At 39.6% G+C, this 26,787-nt stretch overlaps 2 protein-coding genes across 2 annotated transcripts in view; one reads left to right on the plus strand and one right to left on the minus strand.

The window, feature by feature from the left end:
• Positions 1 to 3,530, minus strand: part of LOC134793114 (cilia- and flagella-associated protein 65-like) — a 29,695-nt gene extending 26,165 nt beyond the window's left edge. Inside the window, exons 1-4 of the mRNA XM_063764649.1 lie at positions 3,384 to 3,530; positions 1,249 to 1,468; positions 590 to 744; positions 314 to 433 (exon numbers count right to left, since the gene is read on the minus strand). Of these exons, the coding sequence (XP_063620719.1) occupies positions 314 to 433; positions 590 to 744; positions 1,249 to 1,468; positions 3,384 to 3,503 (615 nt within the window). The 5' untranslated portion in view covers positions 3,504 to 3,530. The remainder of the gene's footprint in view (positions 1 to 313; positions 434 to 589; positions 745 to 1,248; positions 1,469 to 3,383) is intronic.
• Positions 3,531 to 4,062: 532 nt separating this feature from the next.
• On the plus strand, positions 4,063 to 22,059 carry LOC134792897 (activated Cdc42 kinase Ack). The gene is made up of 10 exons (XM_063764337.1): positions 4,063 to 4,460; positions 4,855 to 5,108; positions 5,410 to 5,824; positions 6,711 to 6,912; positions 9,210 to 9,405; positions 11,805 to 11,930; positions 12,448 to 12,521; positions 16,533 to 16,739; positions 18,027 to 18,146; positions 20,729 to 22,059. Exons 1-10 carry the CDS (start codon positions 4,371 to 4,373, stop codon positions 21,898 to 21,900), a joined length of 2,856 nt encoding a protein of 951 aa, XP_063620407.1. The 5' UTR covers positions 4,063 to 4,370; the 3' UTR covers positions 21,901 to 22,059.
• Positions 22,060 to 26,787: the final 4,728 nt, after the last annotated feature.

Here is a 26,787-nt window from a genome sequence, read left to right on the forward strand (position 1 = left end):
ATACAAAGAAAAGATGACGTCATAACTCCTTTCCGTTTGTTTTTATTTTTTGGTGCCACGGGTCAAATTGATTCAAATGGCCTAAAGATTAATCGTGCCGATTTTCATACCTTTAACACCATTTGCAGCTGATTTTGGTCAACCGCTAGTGCTATAAGAACTGCCTTACCGGCTGCGGCAATCACCAGTGTCAGCAACTACACAAGGGAGATTACCGAGATATCGTCCCATCCCATCCTATAAAACTTTACTAGTATCTAGTGAGTGCCTAGTCACTAACCAAGAACATAAGTGCATTTTACCATGATTTTACCTGATGTAAGACCAACAAGGCCAGCTCAGCTGTGTAAACTCCAAGAGCTGTTGCCTTAAATAGCACAGTAGTCTTTATAGTTTCGTATGCTCTTATCAATCCACAGTTACCTGTAGATATCTGAAACCATCACAATCCAAATGTAAGCACTATACGCAGGTACATTCAGTGGCAAAAACATGGATCTGAAGCCAAGCGACAAAACAATGATCTGCGTCACGCCTGCGAGATATGATATCTGACCCACCTGACCATACGTGGAAATCATAGATTTACCTGGAAATATCCTTGCCCAGATAAGGGCAAAAGCCATTGGTAAGTAGTTTCCATAGCGGATCTGTTGATAATATTCACCACTGCCTTCCTTTGCTCCAGAACATTTTTACAGATTTTAAAAGTAAGCTTCTTTTCACTTAGTGTTACATCTGGACCTAAACGATTTTATTGCCATCTTAAGAATACTATGTATTTCCAAATTTTCAAGCTATTTATTGCAAATATTATAGCGAAGCTAAAGTGAGTCTTCTAGACGGGCGTAGGTACGGCGGCGTACAGGACTGCGCGACCTTGGTATTACGTTAAGAGGGCCTACCGCGAACCAAGTTCGACGTGTTGCCTCTCTGTCGCACTTGTAAATTCGTACTTAGGTGTGACAGGGAGGCAACACGTCGAACGTGGTTCGACAGGGCGGTAGGCCCTCAGAGGCTTCGATCGAGTTAGTGGACGGCGTACCTACGAGCCCAATTTCAAAAAGAAAAACCGCAAATTGGCTCGCCGATACCACTTGATCTTAGTTATGCATACATATAGGTACAGAACTGTTATGAAATAAACGTGTATAAATTTAAATATTAAACGCCAACTACAGGCTAGGTACCTACAAAGGCTACAAATCAATTTTTAAACATGGACCGTAAAAAAAAATTTAAACTTACCAATGGACTTCCCAAAGACGGTGAACCTGTAAGTGTTGCCAGCTGTATCATCGACCATGTAATAGTCCGTGTAGGACTGTCCCGGGACTTTGGGTTTGAAGCGGGCCAGAACCTCGACGCTTTCCCGTGGCTTGACCCGGGCAGACGTCACCGACAGGTTGAATACTTGATCAACGGTATTTATGACGTAGATTAGTGCAACGCGGTAGGACAAAGGTTCCTAAAAATCACAATTTTAAGCAGTGTAAATTAACTTAACCGACACGCGGTTACTAATAACCGCATGTCCCAGTCTTCAGCGCCGGCATGACCAATAATGTCTAATCTAGATTTAAGTTACATGTATCCGGTCACCGGCCACTTTGTGCTGAGAGAGTGAGAGACAGAGAGAGATATATATGTTATAGAATATTGCCCTGTCACTCTTAGCAGCAATATACAGCAGAAATTGTCCGACGGCCGGGTAGATGTAATAACCCAATAACTGTTCGGTAACTAAATTACATATTATGTATATGATTTGTAGGTACCTAGATATCATCATCTCGTTGTCCCGGCATTTTGCCACGGCTCATTCCCATGAGCCATGAGGGTCCGATTTGACAACTAATCCCAAGAATTTGCCCCTCTGGACACGTGGTCCTACTGCCCTTGTCCTAGCGATCGGACCACTTGAACTTTTTTTTCCAACTGGTCCGATTAATCGGACTACCAGGATTTGTTATTCCGCTTCGTCCTACCGATCGGACCACATGATTTTTTTTTTCCACTTGGTTCGATTAATTGGACTACCAGGATTTGTTATTCCGCTTCGTCCTACCGACCGGACCACATGACCTTATTTTTAGGGTTCCGTACCCAAAGGGTAAAACGGGACCCTATGACTAAGACTCCGCTGTCCGTCCGTCCGTCCGTCCGTCCGTCTGTCTGTCTGTCTGTCTGTCTGAGTCCGGGTCCGAGTCCGGGTCCGGGTCCAGAACCAGGTCTAGGACAAGGTCCAGGTCGAGGTCCAGGTCTAGGTACTGGTCCAAATCCAGGTCCAGGACCAGGTCCGGGTTCAGGTCCAGATAAGAGCCCGGATCCAGGTCCAGGTCCGAGTCCGGGTTTGAGTCTAGGTCCGGGTCCAAGTCCAAGTCCTAGCGAAACGTGTACTATGCGTCGTTGAAGAGTTCTGTTCTGATCATCATCAGCAATTCCACTTCATCAAATGCGACAGTCTTTAATTTTCTGATGAAAATACAAAAATCTCTATACGCATGCCTTTAAGATTTGAGGAGTTCCCTCGATTCCTCATGGATCCCATCATCAGAACTCGAGCTTGACAAAAATGTGGCTTAAAAACTTAACTTGCTTAATAAACATAACGAAGAGGACAAATGGCCAAACGTGAACTATGCGTCGTTGAAGAGTTCCGTTCTGATCATCATCAGCAGTTCCATTTCATCAAATATCACTTTTTTGAATGTATATGCTTGATTTGTTGATAAAAACACAAAAATCACAATATGCATGCCTTTAAGATTTGAGGAGTTCCCTCGATTCCTCATGGATCCCATCATCAGAACTGGGTTTTGACAAAAACGGGACCAATCTGCATACAATCAAATCAAGAATTTTCAAAATTGGTCCAGTAATGACGGAGATATGGAATAACAAACATGATGTCGGTTAAAAATAGCATGGCTTTATCGCTGTCATTTTGTCCTGTGTCCGATTAGTGGGATCACGTGGTCTAAGAAAACGACAGTTTCTATAGTCCGATTAGGTAATCGGACCAACAGGAAATCAAAAGTTCACGTACTCCTACTAGTAGGACCACGTGGCCTAAGAAAATAATAGTTTCAAGGGTCCGATTGATTAATCGGACCAGTCGGAAAAAAAAGTTCATGTGGTCCGATCGGTAGGACAAAGGCACTAGGACCACGTGGCCAGAGGGAAATTGGCGTAGGCACTAGTTTTTACGAAAGCGACTGCCATCTGACTTTCCAACCCAGAGGGTAAACTAGGCCTTATTGTGGGATTAGTCCGGTTTCCTCACGATGTTTTCCTTCACCGAAAAGCGACTGGTAAATATCAAATGATATTTTTACCTAGATATTATATTTAATTAATATCTACAAATTGAATTCACTCACATTGGATGTATTTTCAATCCATACTGATTTTTCAACAACCGTGTCGACTGGAACAGATCCGAAGTCTACTTCTTGTATTTCACATACACTTTCATCAGTTTCATCCGATACTAACTCCATTATTATTTATTTTAAGTATTTGAGGAAAAAATACATTACATTATTTTTAAACAGTGAACCAAAGAGTAAAGTAAGTATAACACCCATAAAACACCATGCTTATACATCAGTTTTAAAACAAAACTGCCGCCATATTGCTAATAATGCCAAGTAAAAACAATATTCCAGTTACATCGTTTAAAGTTTAGCGTTCTCATATTATCAAATGATTTTAATATTTAGAACTTACAGAGACGCAGCTGTATTTTAAAGTGTGTTATATTATAATATGACTATCTCATTCTGAAAGATATAGATGGTCAAGCAAATCTTGTCAGTAGAAAAAGGCGCGAAATTCAAATTTTCTATGGGACGATATCCTTTCACACCTACATTTTTCAAATTTGCCGCCTTTTTCTACTGACAAGATCTGCTTGACCCAGTATAGTTGCATAACTGTTTGATTACTTTGAATTAATTTATCAAAGCGAACAGTGACAACAAGCGTATTTTTACATACCTCAAACGCCCGCAACTGATCGATTTGATTTTGACGTTTCGTGCTCCTCTGCCTCCGCTCCGCCTCCTCACCTCAACAACTCAGTCTCTGTTTCGTGTTGCAAGATTCCTTTACTTGGAAAAATATGTGCGCACAGTAAATTATTTTCGGAATGTGTGTTTAAGTTTATTTATTTTGCATTTTAGACACATATGTGGTGCTTTATAAGTGATCAATCCCGAGTTCATTTAAGTGGTCTTCCCTTGTTAAACCTGTTCGACGCTAAATGCTTCCTTCTCGATTCCAACTTCCTGCTTGATGCGTTCAAATGTTCCTTACTGAATACACATGAGGGATTAAACCAGCGTCACCAACGCTGAGCTTGCACTATGGACCCAGATACCACGGACTGGCTGCGAGAGACTTTACGGAGTGTGCAATTGGAACAGTTTTATTTACCAATCAGGGATCAACTTCAGGTAAACATTACATTTTTGTAATTTTACTTCTACATATTTAATCCAGTTAAGTCCAGTAACGAGAATATTATTTATATGATATAATTTTATTACCAGTTTAAGGATGAATATCTCAGCACTTTTTGCAAATGCAAATAAATAATACAACATTTTGGCATTTTGCCATATTTTGTAAATGTGCATAGTTGTTTAAGTTTCTATAAGGCATTATAAAAACAAAATGCCAGTTACCTAAAAGTTAAGTCATATGGTTTAATGGTGTTTATATGCAGAGTTTATTGCAAAACATGCAGTGACCTTTTGCAATACCATTAATGCATAGCAGTCAAGGTTGAGAAACAATGTTTACCACGATTGTTCTGACAAAAGTTTTTCTTCTAATGTTTTGTTCTAGATAACAAGGTTGGCTCACTTTGATTATGTACATGAGGATGATTTGGAACAAATTGGGATAGCGAAGCCCGCAGTGCGCAGGCTGTTAGAAGAAGTAAGAAAAAGGAAGCAGAAATTATGGATACAAAAGTTTTGGACCAAAATATTTGGGACTACTTCAAATTCAGTAGCTAAGGAAAAAGCTGGTTTAGCACCTGTAATACCCACAGCAGCCGTTGGAAGATCAACATGTATTATATTAGAACAAGATATTACGTAAGTTTTTTTACCTAATTACTCTTAACCTTAAAACCTTGTTTCAATCATCATACAAGCATATTTGTGCTTTATCATTATTTAAAATAAAAATATGCTGCCCATGATTTGTCTGCATGGAATTATAATGATGATTGATAGAAACTATCAAATGTCCTTCCCTGGAGCTCAAACTAGTGGTTTAAGTGTGAAGAAGTGACAGACAGACAGAGTTACTTTTGCATCTATAATATTAATAATACCATAAAGTTTTAGTATCGCAGAGTTCATTAGCAAAATACTAAACAATATTGTCTTTCAGGCTCCAGAATGAATTAGGAAGTGGCTCATTTGGTGTAGTTAGAAAAGGAGAATGGCGAATGCCGGACTCCGGAAAAACTGTGGCAGTGGCCGTCAAAGTTTTAAGAAATGATGTCTTTTCCCAAACTGGCGTGTATGATGACTTCAGACGCGAAGTTGAAGCCATGCATCAGTTGAATCATAACAATCTAATTAAACTGCATGGCGTGGTGTTCCATCCATTGATGATGGTGTGTGAATTGGCCCCCATGGGTGCTTTACTGGACTACATAAGAGCCCAAAATGGGAGAGTCTCACTGAAGTTTATATCAAAATGGTCTGAGCAAGTGGCAGGAGGCATGGCGTATTTAGAAAAAAGTCGATTTCTACATAGAGACTTGGCATGTAGAAATATCCTGCTAAGCAGGCTAGATCTGGTAAGTGTGCAAACTGTACTAGATAAGATTTTTTTACTAACTGAGGTGCTTTGGGGTAACTTTGAAAAGGGTAATTTAGAAAATTTCTAGTTTCTACTAAACTATCATTAATTTTAGTTATTTTTTATTGTAACTTACAACACAAATTTGAGACGCAAATACACATTAGACAAAGATTTTAGACATAGAATACCACCCTAAGATATGCAAATAAATAAGTAGTATAAGCCTAACAGTTAGGGCTGATTTAACTGCGCGTGAACTCGTATGCGATTTTAGTTACGTTGCGGACTGTTGGTTACGTCCAATTCAACCGACCGATCAAAACCAGCAATGTAATGAAACTTCGTCTAAATGAGCCCTTAATCTCACGCTATAGGATGTTCGTTAGAAACATGTAGGTATTGATTGGCCTTGGCCAATACAAATCACAGAACAATGACCTTCAAATTGTCACCCCAATGGACAATGGAGGGTCGCCTCGCCACCCTAAATGGGATTATGTAAATTTATTTTATCTGACCGCTCGCATTTCGCTCGGATTAATACATTCATTGTCGATCGTGTTCATTTAAATATCAATACACACCTTCATACGTTCCAAGACACACATTGAATCTACTTATTGTTTTGTTTACCTGAGCTAAGTCTCAGCATATACATACTTACCCCCTAATTCATAAAACTTTACGGGCCTGATTTAGTTAAATAATGTTTTACCCCTTTCTTACAAATACATAAGTCAACATGACAGAAAAAGACAAACGATTATTAGCTAATTGAGGTTTGTAGCGCGTTTATGAATAAGGGGGTATGTACCATGGAGGCATGGACATGTGTTCTCCAATATGTGGTTCGAAATTTTTTAAATGTTCCCCATTTTTAGGTAAAAATTGGCGACTTCGGACTAATGCGAGCACTATCTGACGCCGACGAGTTCTACGTGATGAGCGAACGGCGGAAGGTCCCATTTCCGTGGTGTGCACCCGAGTCACTACGGCATAAACAGTTCTCGCACGCCTCCGATGTGTGGATGTTTGCTGTAGCCTTGTGGGAAATGTATTCCTTTGGAGAGGAGCCGTGGATCGGTAAGTTTATCCGTAATTTACATCTGACGCCGACGAGTTCTACGTGATGAGCGAACGGCGGAAGGTCCCATTTCCGTGGTGTGCACCCGAGTCACTACGGCATAAACAGTTCTCGCACGCCTCCGATGTGTGGATGTTTGCTGTGGCCTTACGGGAAATGTATTCCTTTGGCGAGGAGCCGTGGATCGGAAGTTTACCCGTAATTACTATCTGACGCCGACGAGTTCTACGTGATGAGCGGACGGCGAAAGGTCCCATTTCGGTGGTGTGCACCCGAGTCACTACGGCATAAACAGTTCTCGCACGCCTCCGATGTGTGGATGTTTGCTGTGGCCTTACGGGAAATGTATTCCTTTGGCGAGGAGCCGTGGATCGGAAGTTTACCCGTAATTACTATCTGACGCCGACGAGTTCTACGTGATGAGCGGACGGCGAAAGGTCCCATTTCCGTGGTGTGCACCCGAGTCACTACGGCATAAACAGTTCTCGCACGCTTCCGATGTGTGGATGTTTGCTGTGGCCTTACGGGAAATGTATTCCTTTGGCGAGGAGCCGTGGATTGGTAAGTTTATCTGTAATGTCTTTTTCATGTCGCTCTTGAACTGAATTGTTTCTTAGCACTAGGTACATTCATTTATGCGGTAAGTCGTATGTTCCGATATAAGTCAAAAGATACCCAAGAATCGTTATGTTAGCCGAATTCAACTAGATCAGATATTGAGAAAAGATTAAATTTTAAGTTACAAGATTTGAAGAAAATCCTTAATATGTACATGAGTATATATAACTATGCATGCAAATACACTGAGTGAAGCTGAGTTAAAGAATCTATAAAATGTTCTGATGATGATGATATTTTATAAAGCGGATATTATTGGAGGTTGCATATGTGTACTCTACTGGCAGATAGTAAACGTATTACTATACATATCTGTGACACTAATTTGAAAATATTATGTTTTTGTACGGTGTCTAATGTCTTCACTTGTATTAGGAAAATATTTCACCACGAGAAGTAGCATTTTTACTATCAGCTCCATATCTGCATAGTAATCAAAAGTAGGTTCTTTTAATAGGTTATGGGCCCAGCACGCTTCCACTGTTGATCTACTATTTATTTATTAATTAACAGAAGTAAGGTAAGAAATTCCTTATTCCTTCAATTAACGAATTTATCATCATGGGTTGGGCATGGAAAGGTTAGGGGGACGCAAATATGCTGTTTTAATTAGTTGTGGGAAAACCATGGTGGGGAGTACATTTTAATTAACTGGAGTAGGCAACTATTTCTATGATAACGTTTTTTATACAGGCATCGTAAGTGAAGGAAGGCCTATTGAAATAGTGAAACTGATACGCCATGCGTATAGCGAAAACGTTACGATAAAATGTAGAATAACAAGCCCATGTGTTCATCGATGATGAAAGCTTAAATAAATAAAGGCGCAGGGGAGGCACTCCTTGCAACGAAGATACCTACGTATAATACGCCTCATAATGGTGGTAAGATATAAAAGTCGCCTTCACTACAGATCCAAGGGCACAAACACCATTTTTAGGGCACATTTAAAACAATTGCATCACTCTTGGACTTTTGATTTGATGCTTAGCCCTTTATAAACTTGATGATTGGAATTTGACAAAGACTTCGCCGAATATTTGAGTTCAAGAGCATTAATACGAAGTCTCGATAAGTCTTATAGACCGCGGGCCAGGAACAGATTTCCATGACCTATCACCTCCTGGGTGATAACTCGTAGAGTGGTTAACGGTTATGTATGATGAACCCTAATGGACGTCAGCTGCCGCTCCGTTGGAGGGTTGAGGAATGGCAGCCACGGAAACATGTAAAAAATGTTTGATACTTTGTTAGAAGATAGTTTAGATGTTATTATTTGCTCCTGGCCCGCGGTCTATTATCGGAAAAGTATGACCAATTCTCCGTGTTAAGAGACAAATGTCAAGTGTGAAACTCAGAGATTAGAGCCTGGTTGTAGGTCAGTCGCTAAGACAGGCTAATTAAAATGTTATTCAGCCGTAATTTACAACATGGTTGAATTCGACCTGGATTCTAGGTGGTGACAGTGCAGTATTAGTCTACCTTCCGAAGTAACACCTTCAAAGAGTATATCTGTTACGTATATTTACAAAATGTCTCGCCCCGTGTCTAAACGTGAGTTGAAAAGTTAATTTGTCGAAAGAAACGGCTATATTATTACTATTATATTATGTAAAGCAAAATCGTCTTTCAAAATCTTCCAATAAAAGCTAGTAAGTCTCACATTGCATTTTTTTAGATTTAAACGGATCGGAAATACTGCGACGGATAATGAGAGACGGGCAACGCCTGGCGGCGCCCGCAGCCTGCCCACCAGATGTTTATATGCTCATGATGCAATGTTGGGACCTGGAGCCCAAAAAGAGGCCTACTTTCGAAGGAATCCTGCGGTACATCCAGGGAAATAAGCTTGAGACCGCCATAGCTGCGCTAAGGTAAGGATAAAGATGAAAGATTAATAATAAATTTCGTTTTAGTTCCGAACCAACGACATTACCTACCTCAGCGATAATTTTTGTTGGTCGTCTACATCTCAAGTGCAATAAAGAATTGTATAGTTATAGTTACACGATTAGATACGTGGTTTGTTGATAGAGGATCGATTTAGAAAAGGATTTGTACCAAGTAAAATTCGCAAAAGGCCAACCCGGGCTCGGGCCCGTATGCTCATTATTCGGACATCTTTTATTTTCTATGCAGAAGCGCTGGTGGCCTAGCGGCAAGAGCGTGCGACTTGCAATCCGGAGGTCGCGGGTTCAAATCCGGCTCATACCAATGAGTTTTTCGGAACTTATGTACGAAGTATCATTATATTTAGGTACCAGTCGCTTTTCGGTGAAGGAAACATCGTGAGGAAACCGGACTAATCTCAATAAGGCCTAGTTTTCCCTCTGGGTTGGAAGGTCAGATGGCAGTCGCTTTCGTAAAAACTAGTGCCTACGCCAATTCTTGGGATTAGTTGCCAAGTGGACCACAGGCTCCCATGAGCCGTGGCAAAATGCCGGGACAACGCGAGGAAGTTGATGATTTTACTTTGTATGCAAAATTAATAATAATTAACAATTTAATTTTATAATGACACGAAAACGCAAAATTCGCGCTTGTAGTGGCGCACAGTTGCGAATCGTCAATACCACCGGAAATTAAATTGTCGATATCCGATTAAATTAGTTACTTGTTGGTAGAAGTCGGTCATCTCTGGGAAACTTACAATTACATTTTTACCTTATAAGCCTTAAATATCATTCTTCTAAGTAAGTATCTAAAATGTTGACCAACTAAGATGACAAATGTACTAGCTGCCATGGGGCTGTCCATAAATGCCTTTTTTTACGATTTTTTAACCCCCCCTCCCCTTCTAAAATCATCCAAAAATCATGCTTCGAATGACCCCGTTTCCTCCTACGTCATGCTACCATCATCCGATGTCCAGCCCCCCCCCCCCCCCCCCAAATTTGAAATGGCGTAATTTATGAATAGCCCCCATATGAAAAAAGCGTCCACTGTAGCCAGGCGCATACAAGTAGTTTCCGTTAATGCGATGTATAAGCAAGACCTTGTTTATGTGTCCGATCGAAATATTAATTTATGTTGTAATAATTCTATTGTATTTGTTTACGCTAATGCCAATGCCTCCTCAACAAAATGAAAACGAAACCCAATTTACGATATCTTGTTTTCTTTTGGCTACGATACTCCCTTGGCCTAGTTTGAGCAAGATGAAATAAATCCACGTCTAAATGGACGGTGACCTGATGACATTGCCCTGCCCTTAGCGCGCGCTTCCGATTTAGCGCATCAGTCCAGTAAATATGCGCCATTGAGCCAGTTAACTGACCATTCATACACTACCTAAGTAGGTTAAAACTTTAAACGAGTAACCTATTTGTACTCTAAGAACAAATTTCAAGTAAGTAGACATACTAATTTTATGGATATTTTATACGACAGACGAGTATAAGACCTAATGTTTCTTGGAGAAATGTTATCATTAACATTAACGGCATCGACTAGTAGAATAAAATTGCGAGTGTTTATTTTTTGGAATTTTTGTCGGTTCAAGTCCCGGGCGAGGCAAGCGAGTTTTAGAAAATCTTTGAATGCAGTTATGTTTCTTTTTAAAAATAAAGGAATGTCTCCTTTAAGTAAAATGAGACAGCTTAAGGATTTAAGGTAGTTTCCCTCCAGGGCCCGACTTATCTTTCCACACTGTATAGTATTATATACAAGTGATATAATCAAGCTTTTCAATTTCGACCTCACTTAGGCAACTCAGCAAGCTTCGTTGCCTAAACACGGTACTCGACTGAAAAGCTCTCTATTATATCACGATTGTATAAAATACTATAAATTACTAACCTAAATAAATGTCATTTACGAAGGAAAACATTACCAAGGCCTCCAGTGTCCAAGAATGGAATCGAACCAGCATCCTCCGTTTACGCGACGGATGCCTGAACCGCTCGGCCAGCCGCTGGTCGGCTTTCCGTATATGACATTTATTTCGGTTTGTAACCTATTTGTAAATTATAGAGCCTACCGCGAAAACAAAGATCGAACTTTCTTTACCTGCCTCTCTATCGCTCTTCTTCATTTGTACGATAGAGAAGCAGATAACGAAATTCTGATGTAAAGTCAGGTGATGGTCTCATACCTATACCAATGATTTTATTGCATGCTATTCCGACATAGTACGTCATTCATCCAATTTATTGTAGGTGTACAACCTACAATAAATTGGATGAATGACGTACTATGACCACATTGACCACAAACAAACCTTATTAGAACTACATAAGGTCTATTTTATACTTTACGTGAATTGTGGTTTCAGTTATCATAAAAAAGACCAGATGACAGTGGAGGCGGGGGACGCGATCGTGCTGATAGATAGGCGACCGGAACTGCACTGGTGGAAGGGGCAGAATCAGAGGACTATGGATGTGGGATTGTTCCCTAGGTAAGGCCATGGTGTTATATAAGTACAATATACGTAAGTATATATGACGACCTGGCTGGCCTAGTGGGAAGTGACCCTGCCTATGAAGCCGATAGTCCCGGGTCATAGTCAAGTCCTAGTAAGGGCATTTATTTGTGTGATGAGCACAGACATTTGTTCCTGAGTCATGGGATTAATGTCCTATACAGACCTATATATAGACCTTTTTTTTTAACAGTATACATCGCTGACTGCTGTCAAATGCTAAAGAAAAATTACAATCGGTTCCAAAAGAGGCTGGTATTGCTCTTCGTCTTATCTTTCGCGTGCCAGATTAATGTATTTGAATATTAAATTTAATATACCTAATTAAATTTAATCATAAAAGTACTTGTGTCCATAAAAGCCAATTTAAAAAATCGAGATAAGGTAAATTACAAGAATATTAACAACGTTAAAAGAGCCTCATTATTTTTTTTCCACGAGGTTGTTGTGTTTGATCGAATGAGGAAAATTAATTCATATATTTGTTTTACAGTACGATCTTGAAACCTATTAAAAGCAAAGTAGTACCCGGGACGACTTTCAAGAAGACATCGCCGTCAAAAAAAGGTGAGTAATTTACAAAAACATTTTGCATTCCATACATTTGTCTACCGTGAGTTGCGTACAAATGTGAACTTTTTGAAGATTAAGTATAGGATTATTTCACTCGTCGTCGTCGTAAATTTAAGAGTTAGACTCTTGACGGTGTAGCTTTCTCCATTTGACTCTATCCAGGGCCGCCTCCTTGATTTCCTTATACGACATTACAGCTACCAGGGAACTTATTATTTCACTAGGGAACTAAAAAAAATAGCAGCCATCAATTTATAACGCAGAAAAACAACGAGACCATAATCTTATAATCCAGTTAGGTTATAGTATTTTATATAGGAAATCGGCTTAATATATGTCCGTTTATTCTCTTTTAAGTGCAGATTTTGAAGGTACCTATGTTTGGTATCATTAATATTCAATCAATTGTTTAAAAAAGTTTCCTCTAAAGTTAACTTACGTTACTTCTGTAACATGTTTGCGTTCAATATCTAGTAGGTTTTTCCTGATAGATTATCAATTGAAGGGATGTTTACAAAAACAACATAACTGCTTAGAGCGGTTGACACTTTTTTAAGAACATTGTTAATCGTTTCAGATGTCAACCAGTGTAGTCAGTTATGTTGTTTTTGTAAACATCCCTTCAATTATACCTAACCTAATATGAGTATTATACCCATTGCGATTCATTTAACAAATAGTAGCAAGAATAGAAAACATAGTGTTGTCGTTGTCGCTTTAATAACTCCGACGTATAATATCCTACCAGATTGACAACGTCGCAGGAAATAGGTTTTTTACTCATTAGTGTTTTAATACATACAAGATCTGGTTTTAAGATGCTTGCCATATCAAGCAGGCTTTCACGCGAGTGATATCTTGAATTCACAGACTCACTGTCCGCCATATGTCGTTATCAATCCGTTTGAACTCTAAATTAAACAAGCCAAGATTGCTTTTATGATGTCACGTTTTAGATACGATCTTTATCAAATAAGCCGGTATACGTAAGTTGTGCCATACTTATTAATATGACGCGCGCATTTTTATGCAGCGCATATGGTAATGTTGGAGGACATTGTCTCACATACGTAATAATACTTGGCCCAACGTTTCTTATACGTAATAATAGGACATTATTCTACTTACGTGGGTACAGAATCAATTGGAATCCTAGGCCATCGTCGAACCAATTCAAATTGAAAAACACGAGTATAGGTCTACCACATATTTTAGGTAGTTGGTAAAGTTGCATGGTGATTTTCTAGCAAAAGATAGCCGACTTAGCGCCACTTGCACCATCTCCCACTGACCCAGGGTAACCGATTAAACTGCTAACCCAGTGTCAAATTGTACTGGTAACCTTGGTAACTCCAGGTTTAACCGGTTAACCCCAGGTTAGTGAATGGTGCAAGTGGCCCTTATGGGACTAAAATTAGTTTAATAGAAAGCTTGATCAACTTGGAAACCAGTCTGTTTAACTTATTATAATTACTTCTTTCAAATAGCTTACCTAAGATTACCTTACGATTTTATTTATAAAACCACTTTGACATGGTTCTGCGGTGCTTAGAGTTCCAACTGTTAGACTGTACGTACTGTACGTAATCGTAAGAATGTTTGCCGTGTTTGGCCAACGCATACATTTCACTTTCGTTGATGAAAGTAAAATTTAATTAGTTACGGTAGCAGATCAATTATAATACTAACTGTTGGAACAGTCGAGTTTTTGTCGTTCATTCTGCTTGGAGGGTTTTTATGGTTCCGTAGTCTGACGAAAAACTCTTATCTTTACCGGCAGTTTCTTGGAAACTTCTTTGAATAATGAAGTTAACTCGCTTTCACACTTCTATATTTGAAAATATGTACTTCAGCCTGTAAAATTTTATAATGTTTGTTTTAACTGTCAAAAACTTCTCCTGAGAGTCCTGAGTTATCTATTCTATTTTTTTTTTGTGAAATGCGAAGGTATATAAATTACGAATGTAGTGAACCATGTAACGATTGTAACGTATAAGACGACTCAACCTTGGAATATTTTTTATAGTCATATTGAAGGTTTTCTAATTATTAGCGTAGAACTTTAATGAGGGAATTTAGTGTTCCTACTATCTCATGTGAAGTCAATCAAGTACATTGTTCTCTGTGCATAGTTTATGTAAACGTCGTTTCTTGTTAGATTGTTAGTAGGAAATTAATTAGATGACATCAACTGTTTGCTGCAAGATGATGGATAGATGTATGTGTAAAAATACGGATGCCTGTGTCCGCGATTTCGTCTGGGTAGAACTAATACTTACTTCCGTATGCTACGTTCATAGTAAAAAAATCCATCTCTTTTCTCGCATCTTCAAGGAAGATTTCTGCATAAAAACTATCCTACTCTGTCCTTTCCAGGGACTCTAAACATCTTCATATCAAATTTGGTTTTAATCGGTCCAGCGGTTTAACCGTACAGACAAACATTCGCTTTTTATACCGAATATTCAAGTTCAAGTTCAATTATTCATGTAGGCCTAGCAACAGTAGCAACAAGCACTATTAATACTATTAGTAGAAATAAAGCAATTGTCAAAATTTGTTAAAGCCTCAAAATGTTAAACATAAATTTAAAATGTTTATACGCAATCCTCATTTTAAATCAGTATGATAAATATCAAACTAGGTATTGTATATAAATAACATTGCGCAACCTAACTAAATGTAAATCAATCGGATGAGAACTGACACTATTCATAATTAACATTGTCATGAGAAACAATTAGATGTTTTACCTATTATGTATTAGGTAAACGTCCATTGATTGTATAAGATGTGTTAAAAGAAATAAATCGTTCACTCGAGTTTGACAGACATGTGATTGTGATTTAGGAAAAAGGATCTAATCAACGGGAATCGGTCAATATAATTTGAACTATCTATCAAAAAGAAAGTCATTAATTCAAGTGATACATTTTTGAGGATCCTTTTCGCTAAAGTACGTCCTATATGCCATGTTTTGTGGTAACTCACTGAATTGCCAGACATCAATCGCAACATTAGCATTACTTATTAGCAGTTAAATTCGAAGCACGAAATTTGTCTTTGACTCTATTCGTCCAATACAACCAAAGATTCTTTGGTATTATGAATTCCATTACATGGCTTTACTAATGTGCAATATGGTAGCGTTGGTACATTATATTAGCTATTGCCGCTTATATGACGCAGTTAGCGCTACAAATCGCTAATCTATGACTAAGTGGGTTTTATCACGCTGTGACTATTACGTTAACGCCTTTTCCACGCACAAATCTGTCGCCTAATAGAGTTAATATGTAAATTTAAGAATAACCCAAAGAGCACTTTACCTTTTTCAGAGTTTAATGCGTTGGTTATTCTTGGGGCAGAGGTTTATCTTTACGAACCGAGGGTATACATTAACATTCATGAGTGAATTGTTCCATTCTGACTAGGGTGTGCTGCCGGTATAGGTATTTTTATATAAAAAAAATCCCATTTCTCACATATGGGAGAGTTCTGAAATTCAAAATCTATACGTATAAAGTATACTTTGTTAACGTCCTTTTACATAGTTGCTGAAGGAAAATTATGCAATTTAATTTATAAATTGCGGTCAACTCAATTATGGTGGTTTGTAACCGCAAAGCACTTTTTTCGATACACGGAATTGTCGGACTAGACATAATGTAAAATGTAGCAATTTGATACAAGCTTTTATCGCTGACTGTACTTTTCTTTCAACAGGCAACTAATACTCCTCGATATTAGAATTAAAAAAAAACCAAACACAATTAGGTCGCGTTGTTTTATCAAAGAGTTCGTATGGCCACCTCCTGTGTTCATCATCAGATCAGTTCGATGGTACCATAATATTGCATTGTCACCAACTGTATGTGTAGTTTGAGGTTCAAACTAAGCGCAATCGAATAATGCGAAGCGGGTCTAATTTAGGCAAGATTTGACCCGAACATAAACATTTCAAGTTCAATAACAGCTTATAAGAAATATCAATTTCTCTCGCAGCTCAAAGCGCAACATCGCCGGTCGCATCCGACGACTCTGCGGTGGTACTACGAAACAAGCGACGAACGATCGAATCTACACAACCACCGAGCACGCGGGCAACGAACGCCGGCAGCAAACAGTTCCACTACAACAAGCTGATCAATGATCGCACGCTAGCGCTGAAGAAGTTGGAGCGAGGGGCGCATTCGAAGAGCTTGTCACAAGGTAAGATGGTCGCATATAACGATTCAATGGTGGTTCTGCGAAACAAGCGACGAACGATCGTATTAACCCAACCACCGAGCACACGGGCAGCGACCGCCGGCAGCAAACAGTCCCACTATAACAAGCTGATCAATGATCGCATGCTAGCGCTGAAGAAGTTAGAGCGAGGGGCGCATTCGGAGAGCTTGTGACAAGGTAAGATGGTCGCATATAACGATTCAATGGTGGTTCTGCGAAACAAGTGACGAACGATCGTATTAACCCAACCACCGAGCATACGGGCAGCGAACGCCGGCAGCAAACAGTTCCACTACAACAAGCTGATCAATGATCGCAGGCTAGCGCTGAAGAAGTTGGAGCGAGGGGCGCATTCGAAGAGCTTGTCACAAGGTAAGATGGTCGCATATAACGATTCAATGGTGGTTCTGCAAAACAAGCGACGAACGATCGAATTAACCCAACCACTGAGCACACGGGCAGCGAACGCCGGCAGCAAACAGTTCCACTACAACAAGCTGATCAATGATCGCACGCTAGCGCTGAAGAAGTTAGAGCGAGGGGCGCATTCAAAGAGCTTGTCACAAGGTAAGATGGTCGCATACTTAGAGCATTTAATAACTGTAGTCGCCTTTAAGAGCTTACCCCTCTGCCGAAAAACTTGCACAATTGTGCAAACTTTTGTATGGACTGACATGACTTTTTGTACGTTACGTACAAATCATGTAGAAATAGCAATACATTTGACGTCCCCTCCCCCGCAAAAAGCGGCAGACTTTTTCGTACAGAAAATGACAGCCATGACGTCTCCAGTTACTAAATGCTCTAAGGTCGCATATAACGATTCAGTGGTACGCTAGCGCTGAAGAAGTTGACTATGTTTTATAGATGATCGATTCATTTTAGGGAACGCCAGAATCAAACAGTTCAACTATAAATCAACGAATCAAATCAAGTATTCGAAGATTCGTCTCAAGGTACGCTGGTTATTTTAGACGAAAAATGTCATGTGTAACACGCGTGAGCAACGACAGAAGCAATCAGTTCAACTACAGCTTATTATGACAATCGTTGGCTTGCTTAGAAAGCCAAACTATGGCACGCAGTCGCACTTTAAGAAACTGGGCTTGTGTATTGTGTATTGTATTGTGAAGTATCCCCAAATAAAAGTTTTTAAATCTATATGAAATGTTTTGGTCCAGTTTTGTTTATTATAAGCTTCATTTGAATATCATGTAACCTGGACATTTCTAGCCGGATTTTTTTAAATCCCTTATTTATTATTTGCAGTGAGAACAGACCTCCTGATCGACTTGGACATGCCGCCGGCGACTCGGATGAGCGTGCCGGCCGCCAAGACCTCGAACAATGTCTCTTTATTGGACGAGCCTATTGATGTGCCTGAAGCCAGTAAGTTTTATATTGATGATACACAATTAGCATAAAACAAAATAGTAGTGTTAACATATACACTGCTAGCGGTCGCTAGGCCGGCTCTCTGTTCATAGGCGCTTTTTGCTACATAGCGGAAAATACGTATTATCGGCTATGCTCGAAGCGCATTATCCTATGATATGAGATATGATAGCTCCTGCTGGCAGTGAATGTATTAAGTACGAAATAATAGTAGCTATATGTACTAACGAAAATATTAAGGACAGAAAACAATTAAAATTTTACAATTTCATCTATTGCAAAGATGGCCATGATGCTTGTGGTATTTCAAAGTTTGATAACTGGACGACCTATGAACTAAAATAAACGATTCGGATTGGGGGTATAAGTATGTTTGTTTCTTACAAGAACCTGTAAGTTAGTCGTTAGATATTAAATAAAATGATTAATAATATTAATAACAGAATCAGAAATTCCATCTTGCGCTCCAAAACCAAAGTAGCCGACGTAGCCCTGACAGCCGCCAAGCTTAAATGGGACTGGGCCGGACACATCTGCCGTATGCCAAACGACTTGTGGGCCAAGAAAACTACCGAGTGGACACCAAACATAGTGCGGCGGCACGGCAGACCTAGAAGGAGGTGGCGGCACGATCTCGACGTCTTTCGGAAAGATTGGCCTAATATTGCCATAGAACGAGACGCGTGGAAGAAAGAGAGGGAGGCCTTTGCCCAGCAGTGGGACACAACAGGCTAACAAATAATAAATAATAATAATAATATTAATAATAATCTTTCAGGGCGACAGTCTGAGTCCCCTGTGGTTCTGCCTAGCTTTGAATCCCCTCAGCACCCTGCTGAAGGATTTGGGACAAGGTTGTCGGCTTCGGAGAGAGGGTGAAGTCATTTCTCACCTTCTGTACATGGATGACCTCAAATTATTTGCACCAAATAGCCAAGACTTGTTGGAGCTACTGAAAACCACCGAAGTCTTCAGTAGTGCCATCCACATGGAGTTTGGTGTCGATAAATGTGCGGTTATGCATGTACAGCGGGGGAGGGTTGTAAATTCAACAAATTTACAACTTTCTGAGACAATGTCTTTCAGATCTATCTCTGAATCAGAAACCTATAAATACCTTGGTATGTCACAGTCGTTGGGTATTGAGGACGAGGGTATTAGACGGTCGGTGAAGGAGCGCTTTTTCAGTCGGCTCACAAAAGTCCTTAACAGTCTTTTGTCAGGAGGCAACAAAGTGCGCGCCTTCAACGCCTGGGTAATGCCCCTACTCACATACTCCTTTGGCATACTAAGGTGGACTCAGATCGAGCTGGACGCCCTGGATCGGAGGGTCCGATCACTGCTCACCGCACATCGCATGCTACACCCACGCTCGTCAGTTATGAGATTGTACATCCCACGGAAGTGTGGAGGCCGAGGCTTCCTAAACGCCAAGGATCTCCACAACCACGAGGTGTACAATCTCAGGAACTATTTCCTTAACAACGAGTGTGGGATGCATCGTGATGTGGTGGCAGTAGATAGGAACCTCACGCCGCTTTCCTTGGCAAACGAGAACTGGCGCAAACCTGTGGTACTAAGTACTGCGGATCGCAAGGCGGCATGGGAGAGTAAGGTGCTACACGGGCGGTTTTACAAGGCCCTCACGGGACCCGATGTGGACCTGCTCGCGTCGGTGAACTGGTTACGATTCGGGGACCTCTTCGGAGAAACCGAGGGTTTTGCCTGTGCAATTGCGGACGAAGTGATGATGACGAACAACTATCGGAAATATATCCTGAAGGACGGTACGGTCGACATCTGTCGGGCATGCCGCCGTCCCGGAGAGTCACTCAGGCATATCATTTCCGGTTGTTCTCATCTTGCTAACGGCGAGTACTTGCAGAGACATAATCTCGTAGCCAGGATTATTCACCAGCAACTTGCTCTTCTATATGACCTTGTGGACCGCGAAGTACCGTACTACAAGTACTTACCTGCGCCTGTTCTCGAGAATGGTCGTGCCACGCTCTATTGGGATCGATCTATCATCACTAACAGGACTATTGTAGCCAATAAGCCTGATATTGTGATAATAGATCGATCGCAACGTCGGGCCGTGCTCGTTGACATCACCATCCCCCATGATGAGAATCTCGTGAAGGCCGAGAAGGACAAGTCCAGTAAGTACCTAGACTTGGCTCACGAGATAACCGCCATGTGGGATGTTGATTTGACGATCATTGTCCCGATAGTCGTTTCAGTAAACGGTCTAATAGCGAAGAGTCTCGACCAACACCTTGAGAGACTCTCGCTAGGTGGTTGGATCAAGGGTCAGATGCAGAAGGCGGTGATCTTGGACACGGCGCGGATAGTCCGCCGGTTCCTCTCTCTGCAGCCCTGACCACCGGTAGCTTGGGCCTTGCCCCGCTGCTGGCGGCACCCTAGGTTAGGTTTTTTATAATGTGTTTATATTAATTTTTATTGTTTTGTAAGTGTTTTTATATTTTACTTTTATATTCATATTATAAAATAACCTAACTTAAGATGAGAAATAAATAAAGAGAATATTAATAAAATTCATTGTTTTCTTCCAGATCGATTAGCAGACTGGGGTGAGCCAAGCACAGACAGTCTACCGAGCTACTCGCAATCCCCCCGATCCCAAAGCGCGAATCTCTACGGAGCCAAATCTCTAGATAACCTGTTTATGTCTCAATCATTAAGTGAACCGGATCCCTTCGACACTTCACAGTGCTGGACCGTCGCACCACCGACTCAAACACGACCGAACTATAGTTTACAAGGTGAATTCAGTAGTGTACTCACTCAGGAATCTCATAAATACTCGAATAATTATACACCATCCACTAGTTCTACCGTAGAAAATGTTTATAACAACGCACCCGCCTATCAAAGTAGCTCTAGTTTAGTCCCTAATACCGGCAGCGCGACGCTTCCAAATAATTCTAGTTATAACCGATATGGAGCTGTCCCCAATAATTCTAACTATGGAACGGTTCCAAACTCGAGTGCCAACTATGGTATGCTTCCTAACAATACTGCTATACCCAATGGGCTACAATCGCATAGTTCAAACGTAGCTCCCTACGGATTACCACCAAATAATACGTATTCAAACACGTTATCAGAAGAAAATGCGTCATCAAGCAAGACCATTGCCGAGGCTCTAAGAGACATATCTCTGGACGATAAAATCTCAGAATCCCTCAATCTCAGATCGAAAAACACAAACAGCGAAAACATTTACGCAAATCACAACGTGAATGATGGTCCGTCCACGTCAGCCGCGCCTGCGGCGAGCCGCGACGCGTTCGGCATGCCGATCTACGGAAACTTCGACGCCAATCCCGCACAACAACAGTTTATTTTAGAAACAGAGGAATTCTATTCAAAACGATCAAGTAACTACGATAAGAACATCTTTGTACCTGAAAACGAGAACGAAAATGAGAAACTGCAAAATTTTAGCGAATCTGATAGCACCAAGAAATATTTCGAGGCGAAATACGATTATTCATTGTATTCGGGTGGCAGTTTCAGTAGCGATTCGACGTCGCGCGGTAATTACAACTACACCGTGCCAAATGACGCCTCTAGTAACATCTACTCAGAGATCGGTGACACGGAGAGCGTGTATGGAGCTAGGGCTGATTATAGCAACTCACGATTGTATGACGTGGTGTATGAAACTGCTCCGCCGCGGCCGCATCGCCCGGCTCCGCCTTGCCCTTACCAGCCTAAATAGACTGTTGGCATCTTTAGATAGTCTCATAAAATGCAAGTAAATTGGAATGTTAATTATTACGATTAACTTTTTGCCGAAGATTCACTGTATATAAAGGTTGAATGGTTTGCTGTTTCTCGAGCGTGCCATTAAGTTCGAGTAAATACATATGACTCTTGCCTAAAATTGGCACGAAGTTGTTTTATCAAAGTAACAGTTTGGTTACCGTTCTTCGGTTGATGTATTCCATCTCTTTCTTTAGCATGCAAACACGACCATCATACTCGTAGTTACGATAACATAAACTAATCCCCCTTATTCATAAACTTTTACTAAAGTTGACAAGCCGATAATAATCGTTTGTCCCTTTCCGACGTATTGGTATGATGGAAGGGGACAAACGATTATTATCGGCTTGTCAACTTTAGTAAACGTTTATGAATAAGGGGGTAAACCAATATTACGAAAATTAACGTCGCCATCAGATATATCGGAGCGTCGAGGTGCTCAAAAATATCTGAAGACGCACTCTTAACGCCTTGACAATAGAGGCGTGTTAACATATTTGTGAGCACCTTGGCCGCTCCGATATATCTGATGGTGACTGTACTTAGCCATACCCCGAAGTTAACGGAATTTAATAAAAACACCGCCTATTCATCACATTCGGTCAAAGTTGTTCCACATATTGAAGGCGGAATGTTTCACATACCAAGGTAAATATTAATCCGTAAAGATAAAAAGTGCCCATAGGCTGCGCTGGCCGCTTAACATTAGGTGGGCCGCATGCTTGTTTGCCACCGTTGTGGTATATAATAAAAATAACGTCAAAGTTGGTCATCTATTCACTTGGAATTGAAATGATCTTCCATGCATTGAAATGATCTTCCATTATATTGCGGATTTCCCAATGCGATTTGCGTCAATAACTTTGCCAGTTATTTTTTAATATTATGTAATGACTGACTTAATTAACCCTAATAGTGACCGACTGTTTATATGTTATTGTCTTCTAGGATCAACACGGTCGAAATTAGTAAATTGAGTACTATTCATTCTACGCGAATACATTACGATTCAATGACAACAAATGAATAATTATTACATAATTTGAAGACGTGTGCTCTCAAAACAATGCATGATAAACAATTGAACATCTTTTTTGATGGATGTGAATGGATTTTGATTTTATATCTTCGCTTCTATCTGGCTAATGAATGCAGCTGTGTTTTGTATGACATTGAACGGTTTTAAATTTATATCTCCATTGTATTTAAGTTTTACTCGAACATCACACGGTGCCTCACTACCAAGTACCTGTTAGATTAGTTGCTAATATAAAGTTAAGATGTGTTTCCCACGCAACTTTGTGTTATTTATTGAAATTGTTTGTATGATTTGTTGTGTTGACTATGATTTTTAAGATTGCGTCATTCTCAATGAAAAGAATATTGCGATTAGCGTTTACATTGAAGTGTCGCATTTAAACCTACGTGAACAATAGCCAGCTGCAGTAATATAAGGCCCCTTTTTCTAAGAACGACCCAATCTTTTAATACTTGACACCGAGAGGCTGCATAATTGGTTGTATGTACTTAATAAATGCAGCTAATGTATACTTGTCTTTATATTATAGTACTAGTATTAACCTTCGTTTGAGATACGATGCTTTGATATTCGTTGTAATACTTTTTTTGGTGCGTTTTCGCAATTTATTTAAAATCATTAGTGTTACATCAAACATCACAAGTAGGTAGCTAATTGTATTAATGTAAGAGTAGATCTAAATGTTAAACTCTGGATTCTTTGTAAATACTAAATTTTACCCAAAGATATTCTGGTAAAATACAAATGGGATGTTTAAAGCTCGAAATATTAACGTGATGACCGAAAGAAGCAAAGGAGTAAATAAAATAAAGAAAAGCTCGAGAACTTCTACTCTAAGTCCGAGGCAAAATAAGTCATATAAAAGTAATAAAAGTCAAATCATGTGACTTATGTGTTGTTTCATAGTTAAGTACACTAAAATGTGAACTTTCATCATGGGTAGGCCGCCAGGACTGCACCTTATACTTACTCTTTATACTGCATCTTATGGGTCCAGTAAAGCCAAATTTTAAATTGTAATTGAATCAATATTTTTCTGTGTATCAAAGAGTACAGCCGACATTGACATCGGAGATATGTTTACACTTTTACGTAACTCGATAGAGTTAGACCAAGAAAAGTCTGCAACGATTTTGATAACACACGCACTGCAAGCGTCATTTGTACGTCATAATTTCATAGAAGTTTGACGTTTAAAATAACACCTGCACTGCGCGTGCTATCAAAATCGTCGCAGACTTGGTTCAACTGTAGTATGAAATAAATATGTATTCTTATGTCTGACGTCGGCTGTACAAGGATAGAACATGTAGGTATATAGACTATTTTTACAATGTGTTTGAATATTGTTGTTATTTATCTAGAAATATATTTCTTACTCCATATAAATCTACTCTATGTGGTGTACGTAAAATGTGTTTCAATGGTAGTTATAAAAAGCAACTCCGCTGTGCGGTACCTATGCGAAGGGGGTCCCTTTGTTTGACATAAAGTTTTAAGTCATAATGTAGTTTGTCATTTTATCATCTAATTCTGAAACTGTTATCTTTTCAGGATTTTCGTAAGGTTATCCTATAAATGGGTTAGGTTAGGTTTGTTTTATGGCAATCCTGAAAAGTTACGCGTTTCTGAAAAAAACAAATTATGACTAACGAAAATTTCGTTATAATATATTCATTATGTTATGAATTAAAACTTATTTGAAACGATAGAGACTAGAGACCCCACGTGTAAATCTGCTCAAAACTACAAAATAATATATCTCAAAACAGGGAAATAATAGGAGCAGAAACAAAATATTGATGTTTTTCTTGTGGAGTGAAATATTTATTACTTGTTAATGACATATCACCACCTTTATTAGATGTATACAACTCTTCATGTAAAAAGAGGTAGGTATAAGAATAAAAAACCGGGCAAGTGCGAGTCGGACTCGCGCACGAAGGGTTCCGTACCATAATGAAAAAAAAAATGCAAAAAAAAACGGTCACCTATTCAAGTACTGACCACGCCCGACGTTGCTTAACGTTGGTCAAAAATCACGTTTGTAGTATGGGAGCCCCATTTAAATCTTTATTTTATTCTGTTTTTAGTATTTGTTGTTATAGCGGCAACAGAAATACATCATCTGTGAAAATTTCAACTAGCTATTCGGTTCGTGAGATACAGCCTGGTGACAGACAGACGGACGGACGGACGGACGGACGGACAGCGAAGTCTTAGTAATAGGGTCCCGTTTTACCTTTTGGGTACGGAGCCCTAAAAAAAGAAGAAGAGTGTAGGAGGGATATAAGATCAAAAGCTGTTGCAGCAATTAAATATTTTCTGTATTTCAGTCTGTCTTACTTCGTGCGTGCGTTTATTGGGTGTGTTCTGGCTGATAAATCCTAAGGCTGCCTATCCACTGACGTGAGGACGAGACGTGCGAGAATCAACCAATACCATTGGCTCTCTTTTCCGCTCCGCTGGATTACACCAATGTTTAATTTTTAACAAGCAGAAACGTCCGCGAACGATGCTATTAAGCTTAGAATAAATTTAAAAGTGGATAAATTACTGTCTTGGGTGAGATGAACAAACCCCCTTCCAAATCCAGAGGCCGAGGCCGTGAGTTCAAGTCACAACCAAGACAGTAATTTTACCACTTTTACACCAATGTTATTGGTTGATTGCCGCACGTCTCCTCTCACCTCGATCTCAGTGGAAAGGCAGCCTAAATTTGACTGATTGGGAGTATGAATCATGTTCAAATATTATTATGTTTACGTGTTCACATTGGAAATTCACACCGATTTCGGTTAATAACCGATAATTTCCATACAAAAAATAACCGAAAATAACCGATTTGTATTCCCTAATTGGAAAGGGAGGAATATACAACTCAATATAACAATGTAAGTCTATGGTGCAATACAATACATCACAAGAAATGTTAATTTTCGATATTACATGTAGGTATTATAACTTGAGATATTTTTGTAGAAGAACTGGTAAGGCATGGCTTTACGTTTTTAATGGTGTACAAGGATTTTTAAGATATGACTGATTATTTCAAATTTGTGCCTATTTATTGTACAAATGTATCAGTTATTTCCTGACTAAGTACCTAGTATGATCGCGTTTTTGTTGGCTATAGCCGCAAAACTCGTAACTCCTCCGGAGGAGTTACGTGATTTGCAACCTTAGGTGTTATTAAATAAAGTAGAAAATCCCTGATGTCCTGTATAATGGAGTTACGAGGTTTGCGACTTTAGCCGACGTTATATCTTAATTCTTACGTAAAGTATGTAACGATGAGATTAATGCGATCGTGCTACCTAGTCTGTTACCCTTAGGACTGATTTAGACGGCGCGCGAACTCGCATGCGATTATACTTACTTACATTGCGGACTGTTTGTTACGTCCAATTCAACCGACCGATCAAAACCCGCAATATAATGAAACGCATGCAAGTTCTCGGATCGTCTAAATGAGCCCTTTGTTGAAAGTGCTATCCCCACACTAATTTGTTCATCTAATAATTTTAGTATCGATCTGATCGAGTAGCGAAGTATGTTGGGGGTATGTGGGTGTAGCATTAGGTATGTTTTTTACAAAGTGTCTATAAACTGTACAGTGCTATAAAGTAAAAATAAGTGGTTTATTAAAAATTATTGGCTTCGAAAGATTTGTTTCACTTTCTGTCCTCTTTAATAATTCCCTTTGAATATTATATAAGATTATAGGGAATGAGTTGTTTAAAAATGTACGTAAATTAGGTCTGACTCAGACTAACCAAACACGTCTCTGGAAATAATAAC

The sequence above is a fragment of the Cydia splendana genome, chromosome 8 (genome assembly GCF_910591565.1).
Source record: "Cydia splendana chromosome 8, ilCydSple1.2, whole genome shotgun sequence".
Taxonomy (NCBI): domain Eukaryota; kingdom Metazoa; phylum Arthropoda; class Insecta; order Lepidoptera; family Tortricidae; genus Cydia; species Cydia splendana.